General features: G+C 31.8%; 2 protein-coding genes across 2 annotated transcripts in view; both read left to right on the top strand.

Moving 5' to 3' along the window:
- The first annotated feature begins 637 nt into the window (after window positions 1-637).
- On the top strand, window positions 638-15,088 carry LOC134687835 (uncharacterized). Its single transcript, XM_063548294.1, has 6 exons — window positions 638-828; window positions 7,669-7,770; window positions 10,178-10,246; window positions 10,817-10,834; window positions 13,979-14,086; window positions 15,003-15,088. The coding sequence occupies exons 1-6, from the start codon at window positions 750-752 to the stop codon at window positions 15,086-15,088; spliced, it is 462 nt and encodes a 153-aa protein (XP_063404364.1). The 5' UTR covers window positions 638-749.
- A 90-nt stretch (window positions 15,089-15,178) lies between these two features.
- LOC134687836 (sialomucin core protein 24-like) overlaps window positions 15,179-17,653 on the top strand; it is a 45,895-nt gene continuing 43,420 nt past the window's right edge. Inside the window, exon 1 of the mRNA XM_063548295.1 lies at window positions 15,179-15,184. Coding sequence (XP_063404365.1) covers window positions 15,179-15,184 — 6 coding nt within the window. The remainder of the gene's footprint in view (window positions 15,185-17,653) is intronic.

The raw sequence follows: 17,653 nt of genomic DNA on the forward strand, positions 1-17,653 counted from the left end.
TTTTCACTCGTTGTACACGATATCCCCATTTTATCGATAATTTCCGTAGATATTTCACGTTTTATACCCGATCCAATGGCATTTTATTAGAAAACCGGATGTGGGTACGCGCAGCCTAGAACGGCAATTTGACTATTCGTACCCGCATGCGGGTACGCGCAGACACTGCCTTGTTTATTTCTGATAGAGTGACGTACGTCTTTATTTTATGTCCGTTTTGAGACTGGACAGAAAGAAGAAAAAACCAGTATGTATACGTTTTGTTTAGTTTGGAAGATTGGTTGCTATCGGCTGAGGTTCCTGTACACATTATATAATTTTTTAGAATTTGAGGTGTTCGGCGGTGTTCGGTGGTGTGCTGTGGTGTTCGGTGGTGAAAAGACCCACCCTATATATGACATATATGTCCTTGTACAGAGATACAAAGTATGAAGATGAAAAAATCACTCTCTTTCATTCTACTTTCTTTAAATGGAATAGAAAGGTCAGTCTTTCTGTGATAAAAGAAGGAGAGAAAAATCAGTGATAAAGAAAGTGAGAGAAAGTCACTGTTAGATTTCCCGCCAATAAAAGCTAATCTGGTACCTATTAAATTATCTGGTATCTGAACTAGTTTAAACCAGGTTATACCAAAACATCTGAGATCTTCCGAATAGAAATTTACGTCAGCGGAAACTAAATCGAAAGTTGAAAAGTCGCACTACAATCGCAGAAGTTCCTGTTGTCAGAAGTTTAAGACAAGTGTAAAGATGTCGATCCCGTATTTTGTCAGTGTTATATTGATATTCTGTTTCACACTGTCGACCTTTCCTACCAGTAATGGAGAACGTAAGTGACCTACAAAACTCAAATAAAAACAAGTGACACGTGTGTGCTGGTGTGTGACAAATAAAATTTGTTGTCACCTGATGATACATGGTCATCATAAGTTATTTATGTAATTTTAACCTTGAATCACACCTGTGTACACAGCAATGAGCAATTCTGCTAATTCTCAGTCCAGACATATCTAAAATTCTGCTAGAAAATCATAACAACTTTTTAGGGGTATATTTGAAATCGTTTAGAAATTTAACATTTACTGTTTACAAACATCTTCAAAAAATCTAGTTTGTTGGCACCAATGAGTTGTTCTTACCTGGGACAATGGTGTAACAGCGCAAAAAAATTAGAACAAACTAATGAAAAACATTTAAAGACAAACAAGAATGAGAAACATTAACTCGAATAATTACAGCGCCCCCTGTCCTCCAGAGTGTCATTGTCCTCCAGAGTGATCGAAGTGATCGTAATATAAAGACTGGATGATTCGGGTTAGAGAAACATAAAAAAATATATGACTAACACTCAATTACAGGCTCCTTACTTGGGACACCCCTAAAAGGCACTGGCGCACATATACAATGTAGAATGTGATGAGGTTAAACTAGTTTAAAGGTGCTGAACCTCCCCTAACCAGAGACAGCTAGTGGTGTAACAGTACAACATACATGACATAAAAACAAACCTAAAAAATCAAGGGCTCAACTACTGTCTTATTAGATGGATATACAAACAGAAATACATCTGACAAATACAGGGAGAACATGGTAGGATACTTACAATGTATACATCCCCACAGCAAAATTACATCACCCTTCCAATCGATTTACACATTAAGGGTAAAGAGGTCATAAACAGTCAAAGAAAACATGACTTTGTGCAATGCCATGATACATGTATTGGAGACTCAGTCTGAGGTACATGCATGTATGTTTAATTTCCATGAAGGTCAGTGAAGGTACAATGTACACCAAATGTAGAACTGAGTTGCTGCTACATTGTATGTAGAGTTACAATGTTTGTCGAGAACAAGTCGGTGAAGGTAGAACTGAGTTGCTACTATGTAGAGTTACAATGAGAACAGGGTTCTCTGCAAATATTTCATTTAGCATCCTAGGAAAAACAGGCAAATTTGAAATGCCATGTTGTTTCTAAAAATAAACTTAAGCATCACAGCCATATTATGTTATAATCAATTCAGATAGCATCACAATCAATAAATATAGCATCATATTATCAAGATGCTAAAAGGCCTTGCATTGGGGATAACACTGAAAAGTAACTATTTAAACCTTAGTATCCATGTATAAATAGCAGGCATGGGGTAATCCTAATCAGTAATCGTAATCAGCTGTAATCGATTACATTTTGCAGTAAAATCCTACATGTATGTAATCAGTAATGATTATGTAATCGATTACATTGCAAAAAACAGGGGTAATCATGATTACTTTCAGATTACTTTAAGATTACATTCATATGATTACTTGCTGATTACAATTTAAATCTTGTATATATATGAAAATAGTTTTTGAAAGACAAGTTGAAAATAAGAAAATGTAAAGCTTGAAAGAAAAATTATGGAAGTAGTATTCACAATTATGGGACCTTGTTTAATGTGATAAATTGTATCATCTATGTAACAAATTTGTATAACGAAGTGTTTTATTTTGTTAACAGTTTACCAAGGAAATTGCCTCTCCAATATTTCGTTGTGAGATTGATCTCTTATGAGACAAGAATATGCCTTGAAAGCATTTTTTCCCTTGATAGAAAACTTCTGATATTAACTCCAAAAGGAAATCCTTTTCTTCAGAATGGCAGTAACTTGGGGCTATGGGCAAGTCGTGGAAAGATAGGCAATACCATTTACAATGTACCAAAAGATAAAACATAAAACAAAACATAATGACATGAGTTCAATATGAAAATGAGACCATGCTGCTTAAAACAATATTTCCACAACCTCTTTCCTTTTTTTCATCAATAAATATGTATTGCAATCACAAAAGAGAGCAGAAGAGTCTTACTATATTTTGAAGGGAACTGACAAAACAAAAAAAACACACCACCATCACATATGTAGAGTTGGGGTAAAATCACCAATGAGAAAACTGGACACCAGAGTTCAAATGAAGTTGTCTGAATTTTAGCGAAAAAACGCAACTGACAACTGTACACTCTTCAACAACAACCCCCCCCCCCCCCCCCCCCCCCCCTGGATCCGCCAATGATAATTAGTCTGTTCAGGGTGAAATATTCTCTGCAAAATATGTAACTGTTTGAAAATTAAGTTGAAATAAGAAAATTTCATCTTTTATTTCATATTTGATTGTTCCAAAATCAATGAAAGTCTTCTACATGTACATGTTACAATATCTACACTTTTATTAGGTTGATTTCTATTAACACAGCTCATATGTTAATGACAGATACTAGGAAACTACTAATTCTTCCTTGTATCATGTTTAAAGAGAATACATGATATAAAGTATTGATCAATATTTGTTGTAAATTCTGACTCTCCATTTATTTATTATCATCTTCATTATCAACCTTGAGGATCTTGTTTAAAACAGGAAACTGAGTTATTGAATTTAAATCTATTTTCATTCATTTATGATTGATTGGTGAACAAGATGTATTATATTTAAGCCTTTAATCCAATTTAAAAAAATATGCCTTTAAATTTTATTTTTTTTGGCAGCATTAGCAATGATTGATTTTTATCAATTTCAAATCCCTTTAAAAATGAGCAAAAACTGTTTCATACTATTTGATTTGGCTAACATTTTATTAAACTTTATAAGCAGCAACGAAAATATAAATCACATCTGACACTAATGTCATTTAAGAAAACAAAATTTACTTGATTGAACATTTATAAGAATTTTAAAATTTATCTTTCCGGATACATATATATTATAATACATGTAATATAATAATTATTATCTTAATTTGACAGTAAAAGAAAATTCAGACATTCTTAGTTTTATAATATAAATATCCTAGAAATGACATGAATGACCAATGGCAAATTTTTTGTTTTTCAACCAAAACTGTGATAAGTTTGATTACAAGTTTGTTTTTTTAAATAATTTCGATTAAAGAGACTTTAATTTTAGTTTGAAAAACATTAAAGAACTTGATTTGAAATCTAGTTGTAAAAACTGAAAACATTTCTTATGTACTTATAAAGAGTTCAGAGTGCACTCTTTATATATGTACATTATACAACATTTATTGTGTTTAGTTTATAAGTATGTCTGCCTTAGACTTGTAGGACATCAGATAATTAATTGCAAAGTTGGTGACGTGAGACCTTCAACTTAAGTAGGAAGATTTAAGTCATGTGATGTTATTACTTTGATTTAACAGCAATCAATGTTGACTTCATCATTCTATTTGCGTGCGTTATAGCTAATTTCCTAATGCTTGTAGAGTAAAGCTTTGGTTGGCTAGCTAACTTTGTAAATGTTACCTCAAGCTTTGTAACTAAGATTGACATCATCAAACAATATATATATATATAGGCATAATTAAACCTGTATATATTATATTTAAATTTTTATTGGAAGCTATTTCAATTACAATTGTACAATATACATACAAAGCAAGCAAACTAACCAAAGTCTTGCTCTACATGCAGTAGTAAATAAGCTGTAAAGGCAAAATTATGTTATTTTTTTGATTGACCAGTAGGATCATAGAAGATTCTTTAATATTAAGTTCTGAAATAAAATTGGTTTGCTTGAATAATGCGGAATGTTACAGTGTGTACATATATATATGATCCCAGACATGTGATTCATCTAGAGGGAGTCAAAATCTCTTGATTTTAAACCTTCTTCCATCCTTCACATTTTTAATCATTCAAATCTTCTGTTTTAACTTTTTTCAAAATTTCAAACACTGTGCGACATCAATGTAAACAAAAAATGAAGACTGACAATTTTTTTAGGCCAATTTTTTTGGGCATCAATAATTGTCAGTCTTTATTTTTTGTTAACATCGATGTCACCATGAATTGCATGTATGTTATTTTGTGTCACTGATGCAGGTAATATTTTATGCATGTAAATCAAAGAACTGGTGCATTTGTAATCCCTCAGTACTTCAGCCTAGTATTAATATTTGGCACTGGAGTTTACTATTAAAATAGAACAATCAATATCCAGCCAAAAAATGACTTATGAGACACTATCTATCAAGTGTTTTCCTTAAAATTATTTTCCAGTTGTAGGTAAAATGTAGGTAAAATTAGGAAGTTAGATACTAATCAACTTATAAAATCAAAATTTTCTTCATTCAGCTACATGTATGTTATCAACAAAAAGTAGTTGAACTTTAAACTATTATTCAAGGATTAGTATGACATTTTGATGATTTAGGTATATTTGTAAAAATAGTCACTAGAGATCAAATTATTTTGTGCAATTTTAATAAGATGTAACTCAAGCAGAACTTTATAACTCATCTTTTGAAATCAGTATCCTGTTGATAGTTTCACAATTTTGTCATTGAATTGATACTTGTATGGCATTTCTAAAATACTATCTTTTATATTAATATTATCCTTTTTATTTACTGTACAGATTTTTTAGAGAAAAAATAAAATGATTGAGTTTATTCATTAATAGAATCAGACATTTTGAAGATTTTGTGAAGCAAGATAATCTTATTTTTTTTTAACTATCTGATTGAAAGCATATCTGACATGTCTGACATGTACACATTCATGACATTGTTTTCGTAGGAAGGTTGTTAATATAAGGAAATAGACATTAAAAAAATATGTGTAAAAATAAAAAAAAACTTTAGAATCTATTCTTAGTATTTTGTTTTACTTGACTTGATAAGGAAATTGCATTGTTAGTTGATAGTAGATATGTGAAAGTCTTGAAGTCTTTTTAAAACTTTGGGTGAAATTGAGCTTGTATCTTATAGTATACTGTAGATTCATTTATGTTCTGAATTTAAATTTTCGTGGATATTTAATTCCTAAAAGACTGTATAACACGCTATCAGAAAGAAACTATATAAGTACTTCGTTTTACATTTTAAATCATGATTAACCTATACCCACTAAATCCATGAAATGAAATTTGATCCACAGTACACACTGTCCTTGGTTGAAAACACTATGTTGACGCCAAGATGTCCGTCAGGTTTTTTCTGTGTTATTTGAATACTCTTCTGTAAAATTTCAAGGTCATAGCAGGCACGGGCATGTAGCAGGAATTTACAATCATACTCAACTTTAGCAGTTTCAATTAAAACAGAACATCCACTTTAACAATGCTTATTTTTTTTCAGTTGGGGAGAGGGAGGGAGGGTGGTGGTCCCTGGATTTTTTAGGAACCCCTTGAACCTCCTGGCTCCCTTTATGCAGGGTTGTCTATATTTCACATATTCAGAACTTGTGGTCATAATTGTTGTCACACAGTCCATTACAGTCTTCTGAATGTCATATCGTCGCTGTTATGCAAAAACCTCGTATCTCAATTTTTTGCAGAAATCTTTTTATCGATTATTTAGGATTAAATATGTATGTTCCACTGTATGCGAAAATATCTGATCTTCTAACCAATCGTTAATCCGAATTCTGACATGTGACGAAAAAGTGTAGTCGGATTGATGAGACATTTTGTTGTGAGAAAATATCGTATCTCAAAAGAAAAACACTTTGCACGGCAGCTGACATTATAACACGTACAGTTTTATCAATTTTAGATTCTCAAAGCTAATATATTAGCTTAAAAATAATGAAAAGCTTTGAAAATACAATATAGGTGCAGAAATTTTTGCTCGTCTTGGTAATTGATTGGTTAAAAGATAAGATATTTTCGCATACAGTGGAACATACATATTTAATTCTAAATAATCGATAAAAAGATTTCAGTTTTTACTGCCTGGTGTAAAATTATCAAAACCATAGATACGAGGTTTTTGCATAACAGCGACGATATGATTTATTATAATTGCATATGGTCAGATCATATGTTTTTGTACATCATTTGAATTGGTTATGTATATAGATATAAGAAGATGTGGTATGAGCATGATTACTCATCATGAGTGCCAATGAGACATGCATGCTTTTTCAATGATAATTGTGACGTCACAATGCATTCTTTAAAGTGTGAAAAAACTATAAAAGGAGGATACTGAAAGCCATATGATCAGGAAGTTTAAATGCTGTCATGCTAATTTTCAAAAAAAAAATCTATTAGTATAAAATTAAACCAGAAATAACCAGTTTATACATGAGCAGTTTTAAAATAGATTTAAAAAATAAATAAAGCTACAATGTACTTGTATACATGTACATGTATAAGTCTAAGATTACATTGTATAATTATTAAACATATTGTATTTATCACCTTGATTAGCATATTTATCTACAAAAGGCTAATCAATTTCATATTTCATACCTATCTTAGAATTATCATATATCCTTGTTTCTAAGAGTACTATGAATACATGTTTACCTTTATATCCAAATTAGAAATATTTTTATTTGCCCAAACCCTATCCAAAGGTTGGGTCATAGGGTAGGTAGGTACATTGTGTAGACAGGCATTTAATTTTTTCAGCAAAGATAAATTGAAGAACAAGATGTTTTATAGTTTTGAGTAGGAAGCTATTTAGAATTACAAAAGTTCTAAATTTTCCCATTAGAATCAGAATAAATCTATCATGCCATGCCCTCTATGCTCATTTTAACATGGGTAGTCTTTATGTTTATCAATATTTCACATCTGGCTTACAATTGTTATAAAGATATTAATTCCACCGTCTTTTTTATTTGATTTACCCATGATTATGATCTTTCTGTAATTTCAGCTGTTAGCTGTGAAACGCAAAACCAAACAGCCTGCTGTAAATATGCAGAATGTGCATACATCAACTGCACAAATGTTACTGAAGTTACAACTTACCATGAAGGTAAGTCCACATTACACAGAGGCAGATTTAGAGGAGGTGGGGGACCAGGACCCCTCTTTTGTTGGAAAAATGGGTTGATTATATAGAGAATCACTGAAGCCTGAGTACTCTATATGGCAGTCTCAGTGCCCCTCTTTGAATATTTCTAGATCTGCCACTGTTACATGTACCACGAAAAAAACAGAATTTGGGTCTTGGGAAAGGTGGGTCATTAACTATGAACAGGTCTGATGTTTAAACCCAATTCCATTAAAATATAACATTGAGTTTAGAAACACTCAAACTTTGCATATAAAAAAGAAGGTGTGGTTTAATTGACTATAAGACGCCTCTTCACAAGAGATTAAATGACACAGAAATTAACAACTATAGATTACTGTACAGCCTTCAACAAAAAGCAAAGCCCACACTTTACAGTCAGCTATAAAAGGCCACAAAATGACAAATGTATGTTGTGTTATGAAAATTATATTTTGAAATGAAAACTGCGTACACAATGTGTTCTTATTGGTCAAGGTTATAAGTCATCAAAGATGCTGACATGGCTGAAGGGAATTAGAATTCAAATGTTATCATTGATCTGTCCATCAATCCATTGTTTGCCTTTTTTCTTCATCGAACTTTATTCACTGCCTGACAATAGTTAATTCTCAAATCTTATCAAAATGCATTAGTGACAGTTTTTGGGTTGATGTTTAGATAATCAATAACTGAAGATAGTTCATCCTTAATGATAATATATTTGTCTTTATAAAATACATCTGAACTTCCTTTAACTTTTTAAAGACTGCCCAAGTTCATATTGCTATCACTGTAAAGGAGAATTATCTTTAACTAAAGGAAATAAAAAGGACTTAAAAGATTTCCTTAATTTATATACATCTTCCACTCAACAATGTTAACATATATAGATATAAGGAGATGTGGTATGAGTGCCAATGAGACAACTTATCTAATAGTATATGAGGAAATTTTATCATGTCATAAAATATCTGTTTCCCTGCACTGTCAAGTGACTGTCTAATTCATAAAACACATGTTACTTACATGAAAGTATTAATATCATTATCAATTTATTATCAACAGCAATATTTTTCTGAAACATCAATTCCATATCTGTTACTGTCATGGAATATGCTAAAATGAGGAATAAGTTTGTAATTCAAATTTTATTAAAGCACAGTAAAAAAAATAAATTTAGAATTAGAAACATGACTCATGAGCAAACTTTCACAGCTCTGGCCATAACCATGATAACATCAACTACTGCTTGATAATTATGTAACAGCACTAGCTCCATATTTTATATTTTGTATTGTGACAATGTTTGATATCTTCTGGTCAGGTTTACTGCTGGTATATTGATATACATTTTTGTCTTGCCTTGTCAGTTGCCAATAAGTGAGACATATTTGTCATTTAATTTCTATGGAGATTGTTTGGTCCTGTACCCTCAGTCATGGTTCATTGACCTTGAATGCTTTTCATAATTTATATGTTGATGTAAAAAATGTACCGTTGCTATTTTAACTTTTACATTTGTATTTTACTATCAAAATAAAATAGTTTATTTGCCCTCGTTTTCATGGACATCCTAGAGTCACTGTGAAGTTTTAAGAATTAGCTACTATATATGATTAATTATAGAAGCTACCATATTTTCTGTAAAAATGGTTGTAAGTCCCCCCTTATATAAACATTACACACAGAATATTAGTCTTTAATATTCGACTTTTCCAACAGACCCCACGAAACCCAAACAATATGGGAAAAGGTTACAATTTTACCTTCGCAATATATGAAAAGGTATACATATTTTAAAAAATTAAAATTATATGAAAAGTGTGGGGTAACAGAACCCCAGCAACGCCCCAATAAATTAAGTATTAAAGAGGCCCCCCAGGCTAATAAAGATATATGTGTTATGACCATTTAAAACAATGCCTGTTTTGTTTCCTTCTGGGTAGGTAGTTAAAACAGTTTTCCATTTTATTGGCTTGTCTATGACAATCACATTGTGACATATGTCTTAGATAAAGATGGGAAATAATAAAAAAAAAAATTGTTATCTGCTTGTTTTCAAGAAATTTTGATTTGAATATGGGAATTATGTTAATTTTTTGGGGGGAATTTTCAAAAAGGAAAAGTTATACATTAACTAGTCAAATTGAGTTATGGCCAAATCTCTTTATTAGTATAGCTGCAGGAAACCAACAAATAGTTTTTGATTTGCCATTTCAAAATACAATGCATTTTGGGTAATAATTTTAAAACTGTATGCCAAAATGTTGTGATTGGTTAAAATCACTCTTAACAATGGAAATTCATCCAATGATAATTCAGATTCTAAAATGTTCAATTGAAATGCTAATGGATACTTTGAGTCTCTGTTTAATTTGTTTTTCAGGTTGTCATGCCAAAGTCAACTTAACTAAACTAGAAGGCGTTTGCAAGAAAGACACTGTTAAAACTATTTGTAAGTTGTTATATTGAACAATACAAGTTCTTCACTGCATAATACAACAATTTAAATGTATATATATATTGAGCATTTGTATCTAAACAAAACATCAGTTTAGAGATTATGAAATTCTAAATAGAAAAAAATGGCCACAACAATAAAATGTGCTCAGAGTGGTGTTAAACACCCATCAATAAACTAGTCATGTAATGCAATGAAGAGTCAAAGAAAAGAGGAGCAAACGGTACCAGAGAGACATACAATGTCAAATTAAAAAACCAACAGACAAGCTAAGGCTAACAAAGAAAAAGACAAACAGACAAACAATTGTCCACAAAACACAACATAGAAAAATAAAGACTATTTTATGAGCAAAATTATTGAAAGTTTTATGTTGTTTTTTTCTGCCAAAAATGAAATTTGAATTGTGACTGTGACTTTCTTTGTATGCTTCTGTGTGTAAAAGCTAGGAAGAAACTCATTAAGATATTTCTTTGATTTAATATGACAAAACATGCTTGACAATGATATTCACAGTATGCAAGAGAATATGAATATATATTTTTGATTGGTTTTTTCTTTCAGGTTCAGGTCCAGAAGCAGGTATGTACAATATATGAGTGTCAGCTTGGGGGTTTCCTTCATTTCTGTATTCTTTAACTTTGATGCCATTTCTTTCTATTCTTTTTGCCTCTTATTCTCTTTTGGTTATATTTGAGCACCTCTTTATTCTCTGGTCTTTATTTTTTTCTTTCAATTTTTCTCTATTTTTAGGCAGTTAAGCTGCCTTATGCGAGCACCCTGGTTTTGTGTGCTACCCAATAAATGCTGAAATACGTGCCATTGTTATCATCTAGCTGACTACTATATTATTTATAACTTATTGGACATTTTTTCATACTTTTCATTCTGGATTACAAAAAATATGACCAGAAAAACCTTAAATGATCGTCGATTTTCCCAAAAGTTTTGAAGTTGCACATAGGAAGTAGAGCACATTAGGAATCCTTATGTAGTTTAAAAACCCCTGAGCTTTTGTCTAAGATGTCAAATAACAAATGTATGAAATATTTAATCGCCGAAAATCTCTAATGACAAGATGTTAAGATTTCCCAAATTGCAAAAGTCGTAGGAATATTGTTTGTCGTCAATACGTAGTCAACTACGTATACATACGTCAGTATAAGTTCAACTGATCACGCTGTTGGCGACAATTTTGAATTAGAAGACGAAATTTTCGTATCTTTTCAATTAGGACGCAGGGGTTCAAATTAGGGGTGGTCCGATGTCTGCGACCCTCCACTTTTGCAGTCGGACTTCTTACTTGGTTACTAGCTACGCCCGACATGCCCGAAGGACCTTAGAAGAAAAAAATAACTTTGCAAACATTTTTACCCAAAGTTTCCTAATAAACGATCTCAAACTCATTTTCATCATTACTAATCATGACAGCGATGTTCAATTTTTTCAATCGCTAGCTTTATACAGAAAATCGCCGATAAATAATGTGTAAATCCGAGCAAAATCGTACCTCACTATTGGTCAATAACAAACCAAAATAAAGAAAAAGCAGAAAATATTTTGTACACCAATTTTAATGTCAAAATCAAATACAATGTGACAGCTGGGAACAGTTTTTCTACCAATATATATGTTCCTGGTATTAAACAGTATAAATTTTCTTTATCAGTGATAAATGTTGGTAATGCATGTTAAATGCTTTTCAAGTTAAACATATTTCTGCAATTTCAAGGGGTATTTTTTTTTCTTTAATACTTCCAGTTAAAAAAGCTGGAAGTTTCTTATATAAAAAAAGAAAGATGTGGTATGATTGCCAATGAGACAACTATCCACAAGAGACCAATATGACCAAAACTTGGTAACGGTCAAGATCCCCCATCCTAAACCATATATATTCATATATGGGACAATATAACAAATCATATGAAATATAGGTGGATGTCGTGGGAGAATTTATAACGGTCAAGATCCACAATCTTAAACAATATATATTTATGTATGGGACAATATTACAAATCAAATGAATTATAAGGGGTCCCTATGGTCACTGTACACCCTCCTGTTTGAGAACTTGGAAAAATTCCAGATCATCACCCCTTGACCATATATATACTCATGTATAAGACTACATAACAAATCAAATGAAATATAGGGGAAGTCCCTATGGTCAGCCTACCCGTAAGGTTTAAGAACATTGAAACAGATGGGATCCCCAAACTCTAAATTAAATGAAATATAGGGAGAGTCCCTGCAGTCACCCTACCCCTCCTGAATGAGAAATTGGAAACAGTCGAGCTCCCACCTTTAAATTAAACCATATATATTCATGTATGAGAACTAATCAAATGAAATATAGGGAGTGTCCTTAGGGTCAATCTCATAGGCGACACATATGCATATCACTTTGCTAGACCCCAAAACCTGTCATTTTATTCCAAACTTAGACATTATGGACCTGGGGTGAAGGTAAGAGTCATTTACATTTACTATGGACAGGTCAGTCAGACCTCACCGTTGATCCCTGTAGTAGTAAACATTTGTCTGATTTGTAACTTTTGTACAACACAAACTTCGTTTTCTTTCCATGGAAGCAAGTCCATTCATACTTTTACAAGCTCGTACTAAAGTCAACTTGAACCACTAACAGTCAACTAATATGAACAATTACGATCAACTAGAAGAACTGCAATCATTGCAAATTTGTACCATTGCTGACTCATGAAAGACGCATGACCATTCATGGTCATGTGCGTTGCTATTGAACTCCTTGATAAAATATGAATTATTTGCCTTAATGATTAATTCATTAAATGAACATAAATGTACAATTATATATAAATGTTTAATGTTTGTTCTTTTAAATCTTTAAAAAAAGGTTGAAGCAACATTGCTACAGTTTTTATAATTGTGTTTGCCTTGGTTTTTGGTTAACTGCCTACAGTGCTTACAGCGCTTTGATTTATATTTTGTGCTCACTATTCTCTACTTTTTAAACCCCCATCCACACCTTCAGTCTCAAGTATATTCAATGTGAAAATAAAAAATGTATTTGTAAGAGCTTTAGAAACAGGACCAAAAGCAAGGCTTGCTGATCTTTCCTCCAGACAATGTATATTTAATGTTTTTATCCTGCAATTTACACTCGGTACTTGAGCTTATGTTGCTTAAATTCAGACAATTGTCAGTGGTTTTTCCAAAGAAATCAACATATTGAAATGCAGACAGGGAAGAGGACATGTAAATGAACTGTTACCACGAAAAAAATATTCACATTACCGCTTGCTCAATATGGAAGCATGTAACAGGAGACTTAGAAAAAAACATCTACAAATTTCCATTGTTCATGTACAAGTTAGATTGATGGAGCATCATGCATGTATATTGTACATTGTTCTATCATATATTCAAATTGTTATTTTCAAAAATTTAGATGAAAATTTTAACATCAAAGAGATTTTTAATTGGACGTGTGTGTGCCTAATCTAAGTTGAAATAAAATCAATCAAAATAAAATAGCTACAAAGCATAATTTGCTTATTACTTTTCCATCAAATGAATAAAATACTGTATAGCAAGCTGCAAGCACAACAACATGTGAAATAAAAATTGGTAAGATGTGATTGGGTAAGCTGAAACTAGTTCATGTACACGAAGTGTAAATATAACTAAAAGCAGATATAAAATATAAATTCAAATGAATTACTTATTTGTATCACTATTTTACAGTAGATAAATGCGGCTTAGTAAAAACTGAAACAGACTGTTGTAACACCACTGCCAATGCTGGTTGTGCTTGGTTAGGAGCTTGTGCCAACAGCACAATGAAACTTAACGGTAAGTGTCTATAAACTGCATTATACTGCAAATCAGCTATTTTACTATACAGATAAAGCTATATGTATAAACGTAAGCTTTATACGTCAATGACCCCAACTAACCTATAAGCCCCGCCTCCTTATTGTATTTCATCAACACGTCACGACCATGACAACGTAAAGTAACAATGGTCAAACTTTTATGAATTTAAACTTTTATGTCTTCAAATTGGTTATTTATATACCATGGTTATCAAATGTTATCAATTAAGTTCATTTTCCCTTTCTAATTCCTTAATATGTCAATATTTTACCGCCTGGACTACGCTCATAGGGAAATACCCCAAAATGGTACCCCAAGAGGGAAATTCCAAACACTTTTTTTAATAATCGGTAGAACCTCGCATTTTCCCGTTTCTAAGCCTCATACAAATAAATTTCATATTTCAAGACACTATACGTATATTGTCTAAGTGTTTGTCAGCACCATACACTTTAGCTGAAAAAAAGATATCTTTGTAAATTCTTTTGATATAACTCTCTTTCTAGATGGCAATTGTTCTTATGTTATGTATTAATACACTTAATTAAAATATTGCAACTAATGTTTACAACCTATTATATATAAAGATATATTGATATTTTTGTTAGAATACATTATTGATGAGCATGATCAAAAGATCTAGAACTAAAACGTTTTTATTAACCAACTTCCTTTAAATATTGATAGCTATATAAGTATTTGATTGGTTCAGACTGCCCATGTGACAGTACCTTTTTAACATGGAAATTCTGAGATTGTTAGATATAATGGGATCTCTATAAAAAGGGTTTGGTATATATTTATTATTTTGCTAATTTTGGGCACTTTGATATGCAAATAAAGTATTTGTTTTGTTTGTTATTACTAACCATATTTTTGTATTATGTTTTAGCTTGCTACAATGCCACTGATTTACCAAAACGTTGTAATAATGAATCCACAGATTCATGTAAGTTTGATTTTAACCTCATTTTTTAAGGTCAAAGTTAACAGACATGACAGACCTCAAATGAAAGCACTTCTTAGAGTTGACTTTATTAGTCAGAAAGATTTACTATATTAGCTAAAATGGAGGTATTGAGGTAACTTTAAGAGGAAATCACAAGAATTGTTTTGATGGTAGTTCATTATGTTTTATTCTTGTATGATTTTAAAAATGAGCAAAAGAACTTGCAAGAAAGCCTTTAAACACAAAGAAGCTTTGGAATACTTCATGGAAGACCCCTCTGTTTTAAAAAAATTAGTTGAGCATTGCCCTAAAAGTTAGAAGTTGTAGGTGCATTTTTAAAACAAATTCCACAACGAGCAAAGATATACATAGTTTTCGATACTGAGAATTTCTTCTGAATTTCATCTTTTAACTTGTGGTGCTCTTTATTGCAAAACTCTAGGACTGAAAATACGCATAAACTATGAGTATTTCAGTATGACAATTTTGATAATAAAATTTGTGTGTGAATTAGCAGCTGATGAAGTGTCGAAAACAAGAGAAAAAAAAGATTTACAGCATCAGTATTGAGAATTTTCTATTCTAAAAGTATCATACATTTCTTAACTGTTTGGAATAATGATGACAATCATAAACATGATAAAGGCTGTATGTATCCTTTACTCTATATATGATTTGTAAAATGATTTGTAAAATGATTTGTAAAATGTATAGTGATAGTCTATGGTGACCTATAGTTGATAATTTTGTGTGGAGAGTTGTCTCATTGGCAATCATACCAAATCTTCTTTTTAGCTCACCTGGCCCAAAGGCCCAAGTGAGCTTTTCCCATCACTTTGCGTCCGTCGTCGTTGTTAACTTTTACAAAAATCTTCTCCTCTGAAACTACCCAGCCAAATTTAACCAAACTTGGCCACAATCATCATTAGGGTATCTAGTTTAAAAAATGTGTCAGATGACCCGGTCAACCTACAAAGATGGCCACCACGGCTAAAAATAGATCATAGGGGTAAAATGCAGTTTTTGGCTTATAACTCAAAAACCAAAGCATTTAGAGCAAATCTGACATGGGGTAATATTGTTTATCAGGTCAAAATCTATCTTCCCTGAAATTTTCAGATGTATCGGACAACCCCTTGTTGGGTTGCTGCCCCTGAATTCGTAATTTTAAGGAAAATTTTGCTGTTTTTGGTTATTATCTTGAATATTATTATAGATAGAGATAAACTGTAAACAGCAATAATGTTCAGCAAAGTAAGATTTACAAATAGATCAACATGGCCGAAATGGTCAGTTGACCCCTTTAGGAGTTATTGCCCTTTATAGTCAATTTTTAACCATTTTTCGTAAATCTTAGTTATCTTTTACCAAAATCTTCTCCTCTGAAACAACTGGGCCAAATTAAACCAAACTTGGCCACAACTATCATTCAGGTATCTAGTTAAAAAAATGTGTAGCGTGACCCAGTCAACCAACCAAGATGGCCGCCACAGCTAAAAATAGAACATAGGGGGAAAATGCAGTTTTTGGTTTATAACTCAAAAACCAAAGTATAAAGTTCAAATCTGACAGGAGTAAAATTGTTTATCAGGTCAAAATCTATATGCCCTGAAATTTTCAGATGAATCGGACAACCCCTTGTTGGGTTGCTGCCCCTGAACTGGTAATTTTAGGGAAATTTTGCTGTTTTTTGTTATTATCTTGAATATTATTATAGATAGAGATAAACTGTAAACAGCAATAATGTTCAGCAAAGTAAGATTTACAAATAAGTCAACATTACCGAAATGGTCAGTTGACCCCTTTAGGAGTTATTGTCCTTTATAGTCAATTTTTAACCATTTTTCATAAATCTTAGTAATCTTTTACAAAAATCTTCTTCTCTGATACTACTGGGCCAAATCAAACCAAACTTGGCCACAATCATCATTAGAGTATATAGTTTAAAAAATGTGTGGCGTGACCTGGTCAACCAACCAAGATGACCGCCATGGCTAAAAATAGAACATAAGGGTAAAATTCAGTTTTTGGCTTATAACTCAAAAACCAAAGCATTTTAAGCAAATCTGACATGAATTTAATTTGTTTATCAGGTTAAAATCTATATGCCCTGAAATTTTCAGATGAATCGGACAACCCGTTGTTGGGTTGTTGCCCCTGAACTGGTAATTTTAAGGAAATTTGGCTGTTTTTGGTTATTATCTTGAATATTATTATAGATAGAGATAAACTGTAAAAATTAATAAATGTTGGCAAAGTAAGATCTACAAATAAGTCAACATGACCGAAATTGTCAGTTGACCACTTAAGCAGTTATTGCCCTTTATAGTCAAGTTCTAACCATTTTTCGTAAATCTTAGTAATCTTTTACAAAAATCTTCTCTGAAACTACTGAGCCAAGTTAATTATAGATAGAGATAATTGTAACCAGCTAGAATGTTAAGTAAATTAAGATGTCTAAACACATCACCTTCACCAAAACACAATTTTGTCATGAATCCATCTGCGTCCTTTGTTTAATATTCACATAAACCAAGGTGAGCGACACAGGCTCTTTAGAGCCTCTAGGTTATATTTGCAGAAAAATTAAATTG

Source organism: Mytilus trossulus, chromosome 10 (assembly GCF_036588685.1).
Source record: "Mytilus trossulus isolate FHL-02 chromosome 10, PNRI_Mtr1.1.1.hap1, whole genome shotgun sequence".
Taxonomy (NCBI): Eukaryota; Metazoa; Mollusca; class Bivalvia; order Mytilida; family Mytilidae; genus Mytilus; species Mytilus trossulus.

Coding starts and splice junctions, on each gene's coding strand:
- LOC134687835 (XM_063548294.1), top strand. CDS start 750: ATGTCGATCCCGTATTTTGTCAGTGTTATATTGATATTCTGTTTCACA. Junction 829..7,668: donor TCCTACCAGTAATGGAGAAC/GTAAGTGACCTA, acceptor CTGTAATTTCAG/CTGTTAGCTGTGAAACGCAA. Junction 14,087..15,002: donor CAGCACAATGAAACTTAACG/GTAAGTGTCTAT, acceptor ATTATGTTTTAG/CTTGCTACAATGCCACTGAT.